Here is a 19,001-nt window from a genome sequence, read left to right on the forward strand (position 1 = left end):
GTCCTAAGTAAAAATTGTGTTTCAGGGCTGGAGAAATGAATGGCTCATCGATCCAGAGGTCCCTGATTCAATTCCTAGCACCCGCATGGCAGCTTACAACTTTAACTCCTGTTCTAAGTGATCTGACTCCCTCACATACCAATGCAATAAAATGAGAAAGATAATTAAGACTTTGGGTTTCCAAGCTGTGGAAATAGGTTCAATAAATATAGGTCCCAACCTTAGTAGTACCCCAGCACTAAGCCATAACTGTCATTTAGCCCAGCTAACCTTGTAAGCAGTCTATCTTGTAAGGATGAGTATGGTGATAGAAAGTCTATATAACAAAATTGTAGGGGTTGGGGATTTAGCTCAGTGGTAGAGCGCTTGCCTAGCATGCGCACGGCCCTGAGTTCGGTCCCCAGCTCCAAAAAAAAAGAAAAAAAAGAAAAAGAAAAAAAATTGTATAGGCTTGTGGCACAGCATTTCACTCGGGTTTAATCATGAACCCTGAAAAAATAATTGTGTTAGTGCCTAATATGTAGGTTAAGCTTTACCATAACATTACAGGGTTCAGCATGCCTCTGCCTCCTAAGCAAAAAGGGAAAATATGGGTTAGCATTTTACAAAGTTGTAGACATCTGCTAGGGGTCCTGGAATGTGTCCCTCGTGAGTAATGCAAACTATAATGGACCATGATCAGTGTGGATATTAATACTGTAAGATGAGTTGGTTCAGTATTTTCATCATAAAATTGGTGATGTTTCTAGTTAGGAGTTTCGGGACACTGTCACTTGATTACAAATTGGATGCCAAGTACATCTGACTAGAAACTTGGAATTTCACAGAAAGTATCACTTGGACAAATCTGGTGCCAAAAGTTTAAAAAGTCAGTTCAGAAAGCCAATTAATGCTGTCTCAGCCAAAGCTAATCGGTTATTTTAGTATAAACAGGTCTGCTTTCACTAAAGAAGTGAGCCAGGGATAACAGCTAAGTGGTAAATGCTTATCTGGCCCTAGGTTCAATTACCTAGGATTGGGTGGGCGGGGGAGGTCAAGAGGTTGCAGGAAAACGTTAACAAAATTAGAAGGTAACGAATGTGAGCGTGATGGGACTTTTTAAAAATGCATATGTCCCTGGTGTATGTATGTGTACCGTCTGTAACTTGGTTCCAGGGGTCAGATCTGTCTAGCCTGTGGACACTAGCCATGTGTGTGGTACACAACACACAAAACACATGCGTAGAAATAAATACTTTAAGAAGTCTTATTCCCTGTGTGTGAGTGTTTACTTGCATGTATATACACCACATACATGCCTGGTTTCAGAGGTTGTGAGACTGTTCTGTCCCTTGGTACTGAAGTTAGAGTTGTAAGTCTCCCTATTGGCACTGGAAACCAAACCCTGGGCTTCTGCACAAGCAGCCAGTCAGCTCTCAACCACTGAGCCATCCTTCCATCCCCTAAAATAAAAGTACCTACCCCAGATGGCTCAGCAGTTAAGAGTCCCAGAGGACCTGACCCTCTTTTGACTTACGAGAGGACAGAATACATTGCAGTCAACCAAACAGCCATATGCATATTTTAAATCAATTTAAAAAGCAAAATAAGGGGTTGGGGATTTAGCTCAGTGGTAGAGCGCTTGCCTAGCAAGCGCAAGGCCCTTGGTTCGGTCCCCAGCTCTGGAAAAAAAAAAAGCAAAATAAATTACTAAAAATCGCTAATATGTATGGGCTATAAACCAGATAGTGTTGATAGAACAGCCCAATGAGATTATCCCATTACTGGCCCTTTTATAAATAAGCTAATAGAGAAATTGCTTGTTTGTTGATGCTTAGTTAAGTAAGACCAAGGTTTTGCCCTGGTCCTGTTCCTGTTTTCCTTATGTATTCTAGCTGAGCCATAGAAACTTCAGCTCTAGATACAGAAAGACAAATGCATGACAGTAGTCTTACTTAAAAAGCTTGCTTAGGGTTGGAGTGGTGGGTTTGCAGTTTAGAGCACTAGCTGTTCTTCCAGAGGACCTGAATTCAATCCTAGTACTGCTCACAACTCTTAAGTTCTAGGGGATCGGGGTTGGGGATTTAGCTCAGCGGTAGAGCGCTTGCCTAGCAGGCGCAAGTCCCTGGGTTCGATCCCCAGCTCCGAAAAAAAGGAAAAATAAAAAGTTCTAGGGGATCTGACACAAAGATACGTGTAGGTAAAACATGCACATGAAATAAAAATTAAAAAAAAAAAAGCTTGGGAGGCAGAGGCATGCTGAAACTTGTGAATTTAAAACCAGCTTGGTCTACATAGCAAATTACACAGTGAGACCCTGTCTCTAAAGAGAAAAAGATTTTTGCACTGGGAATGGTTGCACACATCTTTAAATTGAGAGGGAAGTGGGAAGATCGGAGTTTCTGGCCAGCCTTGTTTACGTAACAGTAAGTTAGAGACCAGCAGGGCTACACAGTGAGGCTGCCTTCGTCATGGTTGTGTCCCTGTGAAGAGAACCATAACTTAAGGCAACTCTTACAAAAGAAAGCATTTACTTGGGAGCTTGCTTATAGTTTCAGAATGTTAGGCTACTGTAATGATGGGAAGCAGACAGGTATGGTGCTGGAGAAGTAGCTGAGAGCCTTAGAATCCACCCCTAGTGAAACTTCCAACAATCCCACCCCTACTTTTAACAGGACCATGCTTCCTAATTCTTCAAACACTTCCACTCCCCAGAACTAAGCATTCAAATGTATAAGCCTGTGTGGCCATTCTCACTCAAACCACCACAGATACCTTGCCTCAAAGTGAGGGAGGTGGAGGCCTGGAGAGGTAGTTCAGGAGTTAAACAGTGCTCTCCTAGGGTTCTATTCCGAACATCTATGTCAGGTGGTTCACAACCATCCGTAACTCATTCCAGAAGATTTGATACCATCTTTTGGCTTCCTAGGCCAAAACACTCAAAGCACCCATACATATTCAAAACATAAAGGGTTACCCTGTAGCAAAGCACAGACTCATCACTTTTTCCTCAGGGTGCCCTTGCACATTCTTGTTATTACAGCACTAGTGATAGCAGACAGAGGTGGGGGAATCTTACATTTCAGGTCAGCTTGGGTGCCACAAACTGTCTCCAAAAGTGTATGAGGCTAGAGAAACAGCTCAGTTTAGAGTGCTTGTCTAATATGTGTGAAGCCCAGAACTACAAACATTCAATGTCCTATGCTTAGTTACAGACCTTTCGACTTATTTTCCACATAGAATGAATTCATACTTGTTAAACTCAAATGGATTTAAAATATTTACATAACTTGAAATAACATTATATTATACTGATAGTATACTATATTATATATAAGTTAATTTACTCATTTTGAGACAAAGTTTTACTTTGAAGCCTTGGGTGGCCTGGAGTTCCCTATATAGAGAGAGACCATGTTGGCCTACCTGAGTAGTGGTGTGCCGCACATACCTTGTTTGTTTTAGATGGGGGTCTCATGTAGCCAGGATGACCTTGAATTTATTACCCTCTCGCTTTTATAAGTACATGTATTTATTTGGAGGACTGCAGACAGAAATAAGAGGACAGTGTGCAGGAGTTATTTCTTCCCTCCTACCATATGAGTTCTTGGGGTAGAACTCAGATCATCGGCTTTGGTAAGGTGAGCCATCTCCCCCAGCTTTCTGGATCCTATTTTCACTTCTCCAGTGTTGGGCTTATAGGCATGTGTCACACACCTGGTTTTATGAGGTTCAGTGCTGTACCCACAAAGTTATATCCCAAACCCTAAGTGCTGACCAAACTGCCCTCGTCATCTTGCTTTTTATTTTGGGAGGGGAGAGGACATGCTAGTGGTGACCAAACCTAGGGAGGCAGAGATCATGGCACCTCACTGACAGGCACTCTGACAGGAACAGTAAGCTCTAGGTTCAGTGAAAAGACTATTTTAAAATACAACCTGTGGTGGGAGTGGTGGCATATATCATTAATCCCAAAATTTAAGATCCTTAGGCAGGTAGATCTCTGTGAGTTCAAGGCCAGCCTGGTCTATGCTGAGAGTTTCAGGGCAGTCCAGGTTATACAGAGTGGTCCTGTCTCAAAAATACCAAAGATACTTAATAGTGAATAAGTAAGGTGAAGAAGGGCTGGAGAGATGTCTTAGTGGTTAAGGGCACTGCTATTCTTTCAAAGGACCCAGATTCTATTCCTAGTGCACAGAGGAGACTCACCACTGTCTGTAACTTCAGTCTCTGAGGATTTCAGTGTTCTCTTCTGACCTCTAAGGGTAGCACACATCCACATGATGTATAGAAATACACAAAAGCAAAATGGTCATACACATTTACATAATGAACAAGATGGAGACTGACTGAATGCAGCCCCAGAAACCAACCTCTGCATCCCAGGACAACATTCTTATTTTCTAATGGGACAATTTCTGACTACATAGCCCTGACTCTTGATTCAAGTTGATTTGTGTGTATATTTCAGTGTTTTGCCTACATGCACTGTTTGCCTGGTGCTCATGAGGCCAGAGGGCACATGAGTGCAGTGTTTCTAGAGGCCAGGAGAGGTGTTGGATCCCTGGAATTACAGGCAGTTGCCAGTTGCACAAGTGCATGCTGGGAACTGAACTCAGGTCCTCTATGAGAGCAGTGTAGGTTTTTATTCACCGAGACGTCTCACCAGACTAGCCTCTTGATTCTTTGGATTACATCCTTGGATCTTAGTATTCGTCTGCCCTGTATTTCTTTCTTCTACTTGCTAATCATATATTGACATTCTTTTGGTTCTTTTCTTCCTGTGTTTTATTAATTTATTATTTATTGTCACCTAGTGTTATCCAGTGACTTTAAACTCTCAAGTACTGGCATTACAGGAATGCAACATCTTGTTCTGCATTGGGCTCTTCTCTACTTAGCAAGGTTATTAGATATTATCTTAGTAATGGCTTAGTAATGGGGAGGCTGAAACAGCATGACTACCTCAGACCAAGGCATGCCTGAACTACAGCAAGACTGTTTCAACAGGGGTTGGGGATTTAGCTCAGTGGTAGAGCGCTTGCCTAGCAAGCACAAGGCCCTGGGTTCGGTCCCCAGCTCCGAAAAAAAAAGAAAAAAAAAAAAAAAAGACTGTTTCAACAACACATACATGCAATTGCTAGGAGGATATGGGTGTGTTCCTTCCAGTTACAACTTTTGCTAGCTCTCCACTGTCAAACAGGGAGAAACTTTCTTCATTGTCATGCAGAAAAATGATGGGAAGTAATAAGGTGCAATACTGGGGCTGGGGATTTAGCTCTGTGGTAGAGCGCTTACCTAGGAAGCGCAAGGCCCTGGGTTCGGTCCCCAGCTCCGAAAAAAAAGAACCAAAATAAATAAATAAATAAATAAAATAAGGTGCAATTATACAGTTATGTGTGTACTCAGAGGAAGACTAAGGGTTTCCCTGTTAGAGCTCCACCCGATCCCCATTGTCGCTGAATAAAGTGAATATCTCAAAGGACGTCATGGATTCTGTGACTCTCTATTCTAGAGCAACACACACTTCTGGCCAGCCTCCACTTTCCTTCAAAAGTCCTTTGAGAGCTGGCTCGGGCTTCTCACCGTGGGGTCATTTTTTCACCTAATCTACAACCAAACTGAAGGAATGTGGTTTCAGGCAAACGTTCGCTGAGCATTTCCTTCTTTTCTACTTTACCTTACGGATTTCTGCACACATATCACTGCCAAGGTCTATAACTTCTGACATTTTGTGTTTGAGACAGGGTCTCAGAACTCTTGGCCCTGTACCTGTCAAGTTCTACAGGGTTCTGCTAGCACGTCTGCTTAGGGCAGTTTCTTTACATGACTAGGTGACTCATTATCCCTCGAATGTTATAAATAAATAATCTTGTCTCCTCGATGCAGAACGTCTATCGACGTTTCTTTCGTTGCACAGATTTAAATGATAAAGACCCTCCAGGTTTCCGACCTGCTGGGCCGCCCGGAAGCTTCCACCCTCACTACTGTGGAGGAAACTTCATGACTCCGCCATGTTGAGCCACAGAAAGCTCCTGCCTTTCGGGACGCCAGGACTCCATATCTGCGGCTGTCACCCAACTCAAAGTCCAAGGACAGTCAAAGACCGCCTAGTGCATAGGTTCAACGGAACCCCGCCCCTTTATTTAACGTAGTTCCGCCAAAAACCCACTCCTACTGACGTTCCTATGGCCCAATTAGGTTTCGAGGCTTAGAGGGCGGTTCCTTCAATTAAAAAAAGGTATCTTCAGATTGGCACCAGTTTTGACTAATAGCTGATGAGCTCCGAGTTTTTACCCTATAGGAGCGTCAGTGAAGATAACTAACATCAAGATCATCCAATGACTGTGCCTATGGCGGAAGCTGCCCCGCCTCGGCTGCAGGGCTGGCGCCCCGGACCGCTGGAGCGCTCAGTCTCCACCCGGACTCCGCCATGTTGAGTCTTGTGGGGCGTGTGGCCTCGGCCTCGGCCTCCGGGGCCTTACGGGGACTCAACCCTTTGGCGGCGCTGCCACAGGCGCAGCTTCTACTACGAACCGCTCCCGCCGGGGTCCATCCTGGTAAGCGCCTTCCTGGAGGAGGGGATTCGGTTTTCTCCCCGTGACCTTGAGCCTGGGCCTAGCAGATCTGTGCTCCATTAGGATCCTGGCGCAGCGAACTACTGTCCAGCCGCAGAGTGCAAGGACAGTCGCCGGTGGGAGCGTTGATCGAACCAGCTGTGTCCCATTTTGTTACGTTAAAGTGGAGGGCAGCTGCCTTGACCTTGAGGTTCCTATGGGGGTACTAAACTCAAGAATAATGGCGGTTTTGTGCACGAGGTTGGGAAAGCAGCGCGGGCGGGTTCCCGATTGCAGCGTGGCCTTCTCCACACGGCTCCCTATTTTGCAGGAGACATAGTCTGGGCTGCATCAGCCTTTCCTTGGGGGATAAATCGGGGATTCCGGTGACCTTAAGCTGCCCTAACATCAACGCCGTCCAATATCTTTTGTCTGCTAGCCAGAGACTATGCGGCGCAGTCGTCTGCGGCCCCGAAGGCAGGCACCGCCACCGGGCAAATTGTGGCAGTCATCGGCGCCGTTGTGGATGTCCAGTTCGATGAGGGATTACCACCTATCCTAAATGCCTTGGAAGTGCAAGGCAGGGAGAGCAGACTGGTTTTGGAGGTAGCCCAGCATTTAGGTAAGTAGGACTTTTTAGGGGTGGTAAAGAGCTTGTTATGTTTAAATATCACAAGATCCATGCCAACTCCCTTCTGTGATGACTTTACCCAAATGACTTTCGTTCTTCTGAGTTTGCTGAAGCCACACTCAGGTGCTGAGAGAGGGAGGCTTGTTAGCTTTTGATAATCCTTCAATACATAGTGTTAGGTTTTGGTGCTTATAACGTCTTAATGCTATTTAACAGGGGAGAGCACCGTCAGAACTATTGCTATGGATGGCACTGAAGGCTTGGTTAGAGGCCAGAAAGTACTGGATTCGGGGGCACCAATCAAAATTCCTGTTGGTCCTGAGACCTTGGGCAGAATCATGAATGTCATTGGAGAACCTATTGATGAGAGAGGTCCTATCAAAACCAAACAGTAAGTTTCTCTCGTTGCATTTGTGAACATGGGGATTTTTTTTTCTTGCAATTTTACACAAGAGTAATAACTGGTTATAAAGCAAGTTTTCCAACAGTATTACTTCAATTTCTGTTGTATTGAAAATAAAGATACAGAAGTTTGGATTGTTGAAAAATGTCACGTGACAGCTTACTGGGACAAGATTAGATGTAACTGTCAGCGGTGACTAAAATGGCTTTTCAGCATGGTGACTAGTTACTGATCTTTTCTCCCTAAACCTTACAGATTCGCTCCTATTCATGCTGAGGCTCCTGAATTCATAGAGATGAGTGTTGAACAGGAAATTCTGGTGACTGGTATAAAGGTTGTGGATCTGCTGGCCCCATACGCCAAGGGTGGGAAAATCGGTATGTTGGTTATTGGTACATGTTTTCCAAATACAATAAAGAATGGAAGCTTTGGATGTGTTTTGACAACCTTCCTTGATGATTAGCTTCTGACTTTCGTTCTTCTGAATTTGCTGAAGCCAGATGCCATTCCTGAGAAGGGGAAAATGGACAGAACTGAACATTTTTTTTGAAGGCTGTTTAATTTCGGAATGCAGAGATCTGAAGTACTTTTTCTTAACCTAGGACTCTTCGGAGGTGCTGGTGTTGGAAAGACAGTACTGATCATGGAGCTAATCAACAATGTTGCTAAAGCCCATGGTGGTTATTCTGTATTTGCTGGTGTTGGTGAGAGGACCCGTGAGGGCAATGATTTATACCATGAAATGATTGAGTCTGGTGTTATCAACCTAAAAGATGCCACTTCCAAGGTGAGCTGTGAGTTGTTGATGGATATCCACCTATTCATAAAACTAGTGTGTTACATTTGATACAAAGTGCCCCAGTTCTGTAAACAAAGTACTTGGCTTTCCCACCATCATTTTCTCGAATACCAATGTACATTTTTTTCGTTGGTGTGATATATAGACCTTTTTTTTTCAATAAGTAACCCAGTTGTTTGAAAGCTGATTTGAAGGTATAGAATGGAAGCTACTTACATAGGCAGTCTTATTTTTAGTTCAGAAATTATTTTTAGTGTTTTAAATTTCATGTCTAATGGGAAAAGGAAATTTGCAAACAGAAACATTGGCATCTAGTGAGCGTTCCCATTAGTGGTATCTCTCCAATTGGGAATCTTACATTTCTCTGTAGCTTCCTTATTACCCTGCTGGCTTTTCTGACTTGTCTATGGTCTACAGGTAGCGTTGGTATATGGGCAGATGAATGAACCGCCTGGTGCTCGTGCCCGGGTAGCTCTGACTGGTCTGACTGTTGCTGAATACTTCAGAGACCAGGAAGGCCAAGATGTCCTGCTGTTTATTGACAACATCTTCCGCTTCACCCAGGCTGGCTCAGAGGTATGAGGGGAACCTAGAAGCCTGGTTTTGCACCAATTGGGCACATCAGAAGAAAGATGTAGACACCTAAGACCCTGTTCTTTCTTCTGTCTTTTAGGTATCTGCCTTATTGGGCAGGATCCCGTCTGCTGTAGGCTACCAGCCTACCCTAGCCACTGACATGGGTACAATGCAGGAAAGAATCACCACCACCAAGAAGGGCTCAATCACCTCAGTGCAGGTAAGAGAGATTAAGTGGTCAGACAAACCTAGGGAGGTAGTAAAACGGTGTATATTTATATGTATAATGGAGATGGCTCACAGTTAAGAACACTTTTAGCTCTTTAGGTTGCCCAGTACCCATGCCAGATGGCTCATCATCTATAACTTCAGCTCCAGGAAATCTGGTGCCCTCTTCCAGCCTCCACAGGTACCTGCACACACGGTAAACATGCTCAGTGAGGCTGGACAGACAAAACGGCCAGGTGCTGGGTGAAGTGGCACTTCTCTTTAATCCCAGCACTTAGGTGGGTCTCTGAGATTGAGGCCAACTTGCTCTACACAGAGTTCCAGGACAACCAATGTTCTATAGAGAAATGTTTCAAAGAAATAAAAAAATTCTTGCTACTTCTCCAAAGGGGCTGTTTGAGAAAGGGTCTCATTATTTAGCTTTGGAGTGTTTGTTTTGCCTTGGAACTTTCTGATATGTAAAACAGGCTGGCCTCTGATCTATGATAAATCTGCCTCTCTAGGATTGGGATACTCCAAGAGGACTATTAATTAGGAAGAGTTAACCAGTTAAAGTAATGTGTAAAATTATGTATTTACATGCTAGATTGTAAAGGTTAAATTAGGAACAAATGCTTATTAGTTGGGCCTGGTGTTACATGCATATGCCTGTGATCTTAGCACATGGGAAGCAGAGGCAGAAGGGTCAGGAACCCAAGGCTATTTCCAGGTACATAGTGAGTTTCTGGCCAACTTAACTACATGACAAAGTCTCAAAAAAAAAGAAAAGAAAATGGAACACTACTCTAGTTATTCTAAGGTGCTGGTGCTGGAGAGATGGCTTGGTAAGGTTAAGGGTACTTTCTGTAGGCAAGTTGTGATAACCCATACATTTAAATCCCAGCCACCCAGGAAACAGGCAGGCAGATCTCCCAAGTTTAAGATCAGACTGGTCTTAAACCAAGACAGCCAGGAACAGGGGAACCCTGCCTTGAAGGAACCAAAAAAAGGGGGAGGGAGTACTTTGTAGGATTCTATTCCCAGTACTTAATGATGGCTCACAACTACCTGTAATTCTAGCTCTGGAGATCTGATACCTTCTTGACCATTCTGCAGCCTCATTTATGCATATGGAGCACAATGATAATAAAATACTTTGGTGGGGGTTTTTGACATTAGATCTGCCTGTGTGGCCTTAGCTGACCTGGTGCTCACTTTCTATTCAACTTAGTTTCCCAACTCATAGCAATCCTACTGCCTCTGTGTCCTAAGAGTAGGGATTATAGACAGGAACTACAACACCCAGTTTTCATTTGTTATCTTGCTTGTTGTGTGTTCTGAGGTGTGTCCTCAAGGCTGTCAGTGCTAAATGGACCTTACCACTAGAGGGTGCACCCTCATAAGGTTATACTCACGTCCCTATTGCAGTGCATGAACATCTTTTAAGAGCAAAACTTAAGTAAAAGTTGGTACCATTACCATAAAGTGTAGCATAGTATGCTGGCCCAGATAAGGGAGTCTGTCCATAGTTTAAGCCACTCCCAGGGATACCAAGACAAAAAAATACTGTTTTCTTCATTCCAAAAAGTTGGAAAGGGCTGGCTTAAGCAGGAAGCAGTTGGGTTGCTGCTGATCTCCTGTGTTCTTGTCTCACTTTAGGCTATCTATGTGCCAGCTGATGACCTGACTGACCCTGCCCCTGCAACTACCTTTGCCCATTTGGATGCTACTACTGTGCTGTCCCGTGCTATTGCTGAGTTGGGCATCTATCCAGCTGTGGATCCGCTGGACTCCACCTCTCGAATTATGGATCCCAACATCGTTGGCAGTGAGCATTATGATGTTGCTCGTGGGGTGCAAAAGATCCTGCAGGTGAGCACCTTTCCAAGTGGGGTCTTCAAATCATGAGAATTTGAAAACTATAAGACTAGATCTTTTTTCTAGTCATCTGTATGATCAAGGAAAGTTGAGAATGGATTGATACTGATGAGGTGTCCCCAGTTTCAGGGTACTGTACTTCACCCTTAGAATCCAGCTGTCAAGGGGTTAGGGATTTAGCTCAGTGGTAGAGCACTTGCCTAGCAAGCGCAAGGCCCTGGGTTCAGTCCCCAGCCCCTGAAAAAAAGAAAAGGAAAAAAAAAAAAAAGAATCCAGCTGTCAGCTTGGCAGTGGTGGTGCATACCTTTAATCCCAGCACTCAGGAGGCAGAGGTCTCCAGGGGTAGTTCTAGGTTAGCCAGGGCTACACAAAGAACCCCCTTCCCTCCTCCAAAAAAACAACCCAACCCCAAACAGTTGTTTTCTAATGTAATTGAATAGGGAGAATAAGACCCAGACCTTGGGGGCTGGGGATTTAGCTCAGTGGTAGAGCGCTTACCTAGGAAGCACAAGGCCCTGGGTTCGGTCCCCAGCTCCGAAAAAAAGAACCAAAAAAAAAAAAAAGACGCAGACCTTGGTCAAGGGCTGCCTGGAACTTCTTTTTTTTTTTTTTTTTTTTTTTTTTTGGTTCTTTTTTTCGGAGCTGGGGACCGAACCCAGGGCCTTGCGCTTCCTAGGCAAGCGCTCTACCAATGAGCTAAATCCCCAACCCCTCCCTGGAACTTAATGACGGAGTGCACGTAACTCTGTCCTTTCTTGTTTGTTGTTAGGACTACAAATCTCTCCAGGACATCATTGCCATCTTGGGTATGGATGAACTTTCTGAGGAAGATAAATTGACTGTGTCCAGGGCAAGGAAGATACAGCGCTTCTTGTCACAGCCATTCCAGGTTGCTGAGGTCTTCACAGGTCACATGGGAAAGCTGGTGCCCCTGAAGGAGACCATTAAAGGATTCCAGCAGATCTTAGCAGGTGAGGGTTTTTGTTTTTTTAATCAAGCCTAGCTATGAAAATGGGAGAAAACTGAAGTCAGTCTTCTCATTCTAACAACATGATCAATGGTACAGTCTATCTTTCTTAAAGGGCCTTCACCCTGCTCTCCACTAACTGTCCCATGTCACTGAGTTGAAAATGAGTTTTAACTTAAACCAAGTGCTCCAAATTACGGGTTTTTCTGTGTAGAACCAGCTGTCCTGGAACTTAGTCTGTAGACAAGGTGTTTTTAGGTGCTGTGTGTCTGAGTGTATTTAATTAATTACACTTGGAAGGTGATGGATATGGTACACACCTTTAGTGCCAGTGTTCCCAAGTAGATCTCTAGGGTCTTGAGTTCCAGGACAGCCAGGAAAACACACACACACACACACACACACACACACACACACACACACAGTAAATTTAACTTGGAAGTTTTGTTTCTTTTCATGCTAATAATTGATCCATCAGGTAGTGAGGTGTACATACTGCAGAAGGTGATATACCTCAGCTTGTTACTAACTACATTTCCCCTGTAGGTGACTATGACCATCTCCCGGAACAAGCCTTCTACATGGTGGGACCCATTGAAGAAGCTGTGGCAAAGGCTGACAAGCTGGCAGAGGAGCATGGGTCGTGAGGGGCCCTTCAGCCAAACACAACAGCACTCTGCACTGACCTCCATGCTGAGAGCTCAGTTTGCCATGTAGGCCACACAAGAGCCTTGATTGAAGATGTGATGTTCTCTCTGAAGAGTATTTAAAGTTTTCAATAAAGTATATACCCTCATTTATGTCTGTTTATCTTGCTTCTGAAACAGCTTACAATTGAGTTCACAGTGAGACCATGTTTAGGATAAAGTCATACAAGTTAGAAACAGGATTACCAAAAAGATCCATTCTAATGAGAGTCTATGGGCCTTGTATTGTTTCATTATAGGCTCAGCTTTGGTTCTTAGGACAATTTTTGATACTTGCTCCAAGTGTCACTAAAACTAAACTCCTTTCCCCCTGGGGAAAAACAGATGGGCTTGTTCAAGACAGGAATTAAGCTTTTAGGATGTATTGAATATTTGTCACAGTTGAGGGTCTCCTAGGCACTCGTTCTTCAGAAGTTCCCAGTACACTGCCAGATATTTGAACAAGCCTAGCTGTGCATGTTTGTGTGTGAGTCTGCAGGGTAAAAAAAAAAATAATGTGAGGTCTGCTAAGGTCCTTATGAAAATTTTGGAAGATGTAGCTGTTACAAAGAGCAATTTTTTTAATGTTGCCTTTGGGGCTTTTGAAAGGCAATACTTCCTCTTCATGAAATGTGTGCCTTAGTGCACACTTCTCAGGCATATTTTGTGCCCTAAAACGTGTTTGAGCCCAGCTAGTGGCCTCTGGTGGATGCAAGAACTGCAGTCTTACCATTTTGAAATCTGTTAAAGGCTATTTGCAAGGAGGTACTTCTGTCATCTAATGACTGCTTCCGAGCCAGCTGGAGCTGGCCTGGGGAGGACCCTGCATCTGTAAGCTCCACTTTACCAGGCTGTCCACATAGGGTAGAGCTCCGAAGGCTCAGCCTGATTCCGAGCTCCCTGTGAACTGAAGGGCTCCCGGGAAAGGTTTCCGGGGTGGAGTAGTGGCTTGAGCTTCTATCTGTCTATGACGTCCTTGGCTCCAGTCCCTCCTGTGTCAAGATCAGGACAGAAGGTGGCGCCCCTGAGTTGCCTGTGCTTGGTAGTTTGCTCTCCGAGCTTGGGTTGAGGGTGAAGGGAGATGGATGCTGTTATGTGGGTGGGGATACCTCCAGTTCCTGACTGGAGTGGGCAATAAGCTGGTGAAGACCTAAGAGTACAGGTCACCTCTTTCTGCTTTGTCACCCAAATACAGACTTGGAAACTGATATTCTAAAGGTCATTTGCATCCTAGTGTTCGAGTTCTCTAGCATTTATAGGGAACCTTTCTTGCTAGCTGCAACTCTTTCTTTCCTTTAGTGTCCCCTTCAACCACAGTCCTGAAGTATTAATATAGTTCTAACCTTCCTCCGTATTTCTCCCGGTCGGCCCTGTCCTCGTCTCCTCCCTCTCTCCACCCAATGAAAGCCCCGCCCTTCCCTCCTCCCTCCCACCCCAGTCTGTCATACAGGGACATCACCCTACAGCAGTTCAAGCTGTGTGGTTCGCAGGAAGCATACATTGGCTTTTTTTTTTTTTTTTCGAGTTCTCAGCCCATAGTTGGGCAGGATCTAACAGCCTTCAATTGAAGCGAGACCCAAGGACAGACAGTGAGAAGCTGGGTCCTAATCCGGAGTCCTGCCAGCCTGTCATGGGTAAGTATGATAGCCGCCCCTGGGAAAGGCCTGAGGGATGCCTAGCTCCCTCCCTGGCTGACTCAGCAGGGGTGGGGCCTAACCTTTGCTCTTTTGGGGGGTCAAGGAGGGGAAATGGACTGTGAGGAACACAGGGCTTAGTTGCTGAGCTGCTGAGCTGCTGAGCATGGGATCTCCCAGCATTGGCAAGCTCCAGCTCTAAGGAAGAGTCTGAGCTTCTATCTTAGGGCTTCCTTCCTCACCCTTGAACCCCTCTCCCCAACTTAGTGCAGAGATTCAAGTAGTGTTTTACTGTATTCATTACTAGTCCAGTCTTAGTTTTGTAAGAGATGCTTCCCCTCCCCCTAGTTTCTCTCAGTGTTTCTTCCTCCCCCACCTTAACCTACCACCAGGTCGGGGCTGCACTGAGCAGCTGCTTCCTGTTGCCCCAGAGGTTGCTGCAAGGGTGGTGGTGGCGGTGGCGGTGGCGGTGGCGGTGGCTGGGGCCAAACCGAGCAATGAATAAAGCGGATTCTCAGTCCTGCATCAGCCTCACTACCCTGTTACGGATGGCCTCCTCAATATCCAGAGGGTTGACAGGACAGGGAGCGTTTTGCCTCTGGTTTTCTGGATTCCAGATCTGTACAGCTGTAGTACAGATAGGGCCCGGAGAAGGTGTTTACCTAGCAGGACGCTGTGCGTGACTCCGACATGCTTGGCCTTGAGTTCCCTCTCCTGCTCCCCTAGGCCTCCTTGAATCTTTTGTAGCTCCCCAGCCTCCTTTGTGAATAAGTCTTAGCTGGCGCCCGGTGCGGGCAAAGAGAGCTCTTCGAGTACTCCAGTTCAGACCTACCACTGTCCCCAAGTATGTCGTAGAAGTTTCTGTCTTTTCCTGCATTTGGGATCCTTCCTGGTTCTGGCCCCTAGGAGACGCCACCCGCCGTCCCCTCCCCCAACGGAGCCTTCGCGACAGCCGTCCCTGAGCGCTCGTCCTCACCCGGGTGGCTCCTGCCTCTTTAAGCGCCACCCCCTCCCCTCTACCGTCGCTGGCCTCGGGCTGGAGGAGGAGGCGCCGCCGCCCGGCTCGGCCACCTGCGCCGCCGCCGCTGCCGCTGCCCGGCCCGGCCTTGCTTCAGGTGAGGCCCGGCATCCGCCTCCAGGCCCGGGATCCCGTGCAGAGCGTCTCCGCAGCCACGTCCTCCCCTGGGATCCAGGCTCTGACCTTCCCTGCGCCCGCTGCCCTTGCTCTCTCCCCCGCACTGCCTCCTCTCCCGTTCCTCCCCTGTCCTCTGCGCCGGGATCCGGAGGCTTCTCACGCCTCTCCGCCATCCTCTCCCGGCAACCCCTCCTATTCCGGCCCCGGATCTCCCCTCCCCCGCGCCTCCCTCGCCAGAAAGCTCTCCCGCGGTCTGGGTTTCGCCTCCTCTTCTCTGGAACTAGCGCTTTCCCACGCCATCTAACCCCGGGGGGAGGGGGGCATAACCGCCACCCCAACCCCTCTCCTGGTCGTGCGGGGAGGAGGCTGGGGGACGGAGGACGCACGCTACAGTCGCTGTCTGTCCTGCTCCGCTCAGCCCTTTAAGTTCAGCTAAGTCCCACCTAAAGCTTTTCCTGCGGAGTTTGGGGTCCGGCCCGAGCACCGCCCCCTGATCTCGGTGGGAAGGGCCCTCGGCCCGGCTGGAGCTGGCCCCTCCCCCTAGTCCCGGCGCCCCGGGCCGCGACGCTGCCGGAACCTTGTGATACTCCGCTTCAGCGGCTGTTGCGGCAGAACAGACTGGGGCTAAGTCTCTAAGGGATTTGGGGTGCTGGGTAAGGCAAAGGAAGCCCGACCTTCTCTTTCAGATTACTACAGGGGGGGGGGGGGAATCCCGAGCTGTCACTGTCTTATATGCCTACCATGGAGCTGTTCATTGGCGAATTTGGAGACTAAATCTGAGGGACACAGACCCGCTTGGAGAAGGGGAGGGGTTGTATTCCTTTTGGCATATTATGAGAGAATCTGAGCTTTCCAAAATACGTTGAGATTGTCTTGTCCGGACCTGAGTGCTGAAAAGGGACTAATGGGAATTGCTACAGGACAGAGAGCAGTGGCAAAGGCACGATGGTTCAGCCAGGCAGTGGGAGGTCTTTATAATTACCCTACCTTCAGTAGGGAATACTCCAACTCCAGCTGAGCCCCCAGCTCTTTCTCTAGTGCCCCTGCCTCCAGAATTATGAGAATGGGTGTCAGGGTTTGTCTTATACTATTCTGAGACACAACTAAAGGTGCTGGGAGGGATACAGTGTGTGTGTGTGTGTGTGTGTGTGTGTGTGTGTGTGTGTGTGTGTGTCTCCCCTGTGGTGTTTAAGGTTGGATGCCTGGATTGTCAGGAAGAGGAAAGGGAAGGTACAGCTAGGATGCACACCACCATCAATCACTCTCAAGAGTGATGGCTCCAGCCATCTGACTCCAGAGTGGCTGGCACGATGGCAGCTGACCCAGAGTCGGGGAGGAGCAGCGGGAACATGGAGAGAGAGAAGGGGGTGGCAAGTGTTTATCCCTACTTCATTTCTCATCCTCTGGCTTGTTTTGAGGGAGGTTCAGTCTGTTCCCCAGATACTGTTCACAAGTTGCTAATCAAATGACCGTTGGCCCCTTTTCGCTTTGGAGTAGCTTCTTGTAAGGAGGCTTGTTGGCCTCCTCCACATCCTACAGGATTGACAAATGTTTGGGGACACACGTGGTCAAGTCTGCCTTCTGTTGTTTAGATTTGGCATGGGGAGGGGGTCGTATGTCAAGGCACCTGGTAAAAAGTAAAAAGCTTTGGGACCTATTCCCAGCCCACCCTTATCTTCAGAGAGCAGGGAAGATCCCAGCCTAGGTGGGATAAAGCGATAGGAAGCCCTTCTGTACCAGACGGGGGTGGGGGGTACGTATCGTGCCTGGTTTTTCTCTTCTAATCCCTGGTGATCTTCTACGAACCATTACTGGTTTAGGGCTGGATTTGGGCCTAAAGGTTGCCGAGGAGACTAGGCCTGGGCTCGGAAGGGGTGGGGCACAGGAGTAACCGGCTCTTCCGGAGCCAGCAGTGGGTGTGTGTGGGTGTGTGATGGTGAAGCGAAGGGGCGTGGTCACGAACGTCTGACTGGCGCAGGCTCCTCTGCATGCCCTGTCTGGAACTGGTTAGCCCCTGGGTTGGAAGTAGGAAGATTCATCCCCGGGAAAAGGAAGAGATAAGAAAAATAAGGCACTAGCTTTCCTCTACACCTGTCTCTTCCCTCTCCAGGCCTTAGGTGCCAGTTCCAACCTCAGCTTTTTTTTTTTTAAGTGGTGGTGGGGTTACACATTTTTTAGCCTAAGTTTACTTCTCCTTTCTCCAGGGCGTTGAGGTTAGTGGGCTATTGAAGGGATGAGGTGTAGCCCCCAGGCAACCTATAAATGTCCTTTTGTTTTTTTCCAGACAAAGTCTGATTATGTAGTCCTGACTAGTTCGGAACTCAATTAGTAGACCAAGCCTCCGGCCTTGAGCACACAGGGTGAACCTCCCATCTATGCCTCTTCAGGGTAGGAATGAATTACAGGTGTAGGCTGCCAGGACTGACTTTACAAAGTCATTTTGACCGGGAAGAGAGATTTTGCTTTTATGCATCTCCTTCCCTTGGTAATCTGTTTACCTCAGTCGAGGGAGGGGAACCCTCTACTGAGCCCACATTGTTGGCTTATCTAAAAGAGATCTTCTGAAGCCTATCTGAACTATTTATAATGATGAGTGGGTCACTCTCCCACACTCAGAATCGCTCTCTGGGGTAAGAAATCCGTGCTGGACTGCTGATTTGGCTCTGTCATTCTATCCATACCCAGCTTTCTAAGTTCTTGGCATCTCCCAAGAGGAAAAGGTATTTGTTGATACCTCCAAACCAGCCAGAATCTCATCCTGTTTCTGTCTGTTGTTCTTCCTATTTATTCAGACTTAGCTTTGCATAGTTTAGGCAATTGTTTACAGTCTAGAGTTATATTTCAGTGGGTTGAATGGGAATTATGAAGCCAGAAAATTTGAATTGTAAGGAAGGAGAATGAAATCAGTGAGTTTCTATGGGTCTTGCTCGATTTCTTCATTGAGTAAGTGAGAAGTTGAAATGTAAAGAAAAATGGCTGTAATGTACGACACCGTTTCCCATCTCCGGTCGCTGCAACACACATTTAGGTAAAAGATAAGCTGTAATTCCTTTCTAGATTTCCAGTTCCCCAAAGAACACAGATATATAGCCCTGTTAGGAATGGTATGGGAACAGAAAAATAAACATTTGGGACATTTTGTTGGTTATTTTACTACTCATCTTCTACCCTTTGGACACATTTAGGCTAGACTCAGATCTTGACTGTGGAGCCAGAGCCAAGTCTCCTTTCCCCATGTGTAGGAATCTCCTGGATGACCAAAGCCCTGCAGATGACACCAGGAAAGCAGTGATCCAGGCAGGACCAGGTTGTCCCTATAGGACATAAGTGAGTAGACTTCTGCTTCTCTCCATCCCTGTAAAATAGCTCCTTAAGTATCAACTTCCACTTTTTCACCACCCTGCTGAGGAAATTATCTTCCAGGTGGCCCTTCACAGTTAGAAAAGCAGCTGCTGCCTAGAAATGGTCCAGTCGTTAAAGTTACCCCTGGGATATGGCTTGCCTTCCAATTTGACCTGGGTGAAGCAAGACTCCAGCCCTCAATGAGAT

The 19,001-nt window shown here is 46.6% G+C and overlaps 2 protein-coding genes, 1 long non-coding RNA gene and 2 other non-coding genes across 25 annotated transcripts in view; 4 read left to right on the forward strand and 1 right to left on the reverse strand.

The window, feature by feature from the left end:
- Positions 1-3,430: 3,430 nt before the first annotated feature.
- On the reverse strand, positions 3,431-6,096 carry LOC120093524 (uncharacterized). The gene is made up of 3 exons (XR_015625017.1): positions 5,933-6,096; positions 4,189-4,238; positions 3,431-3,523 (listed from the first exon to the last, which is right to left on the reverse strand). It is a non-coding gene; the product is annotated as an uncharacterized LOC120093524 (long non-coding RNA).
- A 294-nt stretch (positions 6,097-6,390) lies between these two features.
- On the forward strand, positions 6,391-12,791 carry Atp5f1b (ATP synthase F1 subunit beta). Its single transcript, NM_134364.1, is given in 10 exon segments — positions 6,391-6,539; positions 6,976-7,158; positions 7,384-7,558; positions 7,826-7,947; positions 8,173-8,357; positions 8,787-8,945; positions 9,043-9,165; positions 10,812-11,024; positions 11,800-12,001; positions 12,544-12,791. Coding segments are annotated over 10 exon segments (1,590 nt in total). The 5' UTR covers positions 6,391-6,412; the 3' UTR covers positions 12,645-12,791.
- On the forward strand, positions 7,228-7,303 carry Snord59a (small nucleolar RNA, C/D box 59A). The gene has a single exon (XR_015626220.1). It is a non-coding gene; the product is annotated as a small nucleolar RNA SNORD59 (small nucleolar RNA).
- LOC120093948 (small nucleolar RNA SNORD59) lies at positions 8,017-8,088 on the forward strand. The gene has a single exon (XR_015626218.1). It is a non-coding gene; the product is annotated as a small nucleolar RNA SNORD59 (small nucleolar RNA).
- Positions 12,792-14,124: 1,333 nt separating the features above from the next.
- Baz2a (bromodomain adjacent to zinc finger domain, 2A) overlaps positions 14,125-19,001 on the forward strand; it is a 37,635-nt gene continuing 32,758 nt past the window's right edge. For 6 of the 21 annotated variants that reach the window (XM_087556906.1, XM_087556911.1, XM_087556888.1 and 3 more), the window contains exons 1-3: positions 14,125-14,317; positions 15,224-15,432; positions 18,695-18,779. Coding sequence is in view for 4 of the 21 variants with exons in the window: in XM_087556886.1 (XP_087413012.1) it covers positions 14,314-14,317 (4 nt within the window). In the remaining 17 variants the exon portion in view is untranslated. Of the gene's footprint in view, positions 14,318-15,223; positions 16,106-18,694; positions 18,780-19,001 lie in introns of those variants that run through there. The other 15 variants (XM_087556909.1, XM_087556886.1, XM_087556887.1 and 12 more) reach the window with 6 other exon arrangements.

The sequence above is a fragment of the Rattus norvegicus genome, chromosome 7, assembly GCF_021556685.1.
Source record: "Rattus norvegicus strain SHRSP/BbbUtx chromosome 7, alternate assembly SHRSP_T2T, whole genome shotgun sequence".
NCBI classification, from domain to species: domain Eukaryota; kingdom Metazoa; phylum Chordata; class Mammalia; order Rodentia; family Muridae; genus Rattus; species Rattus norvegicus.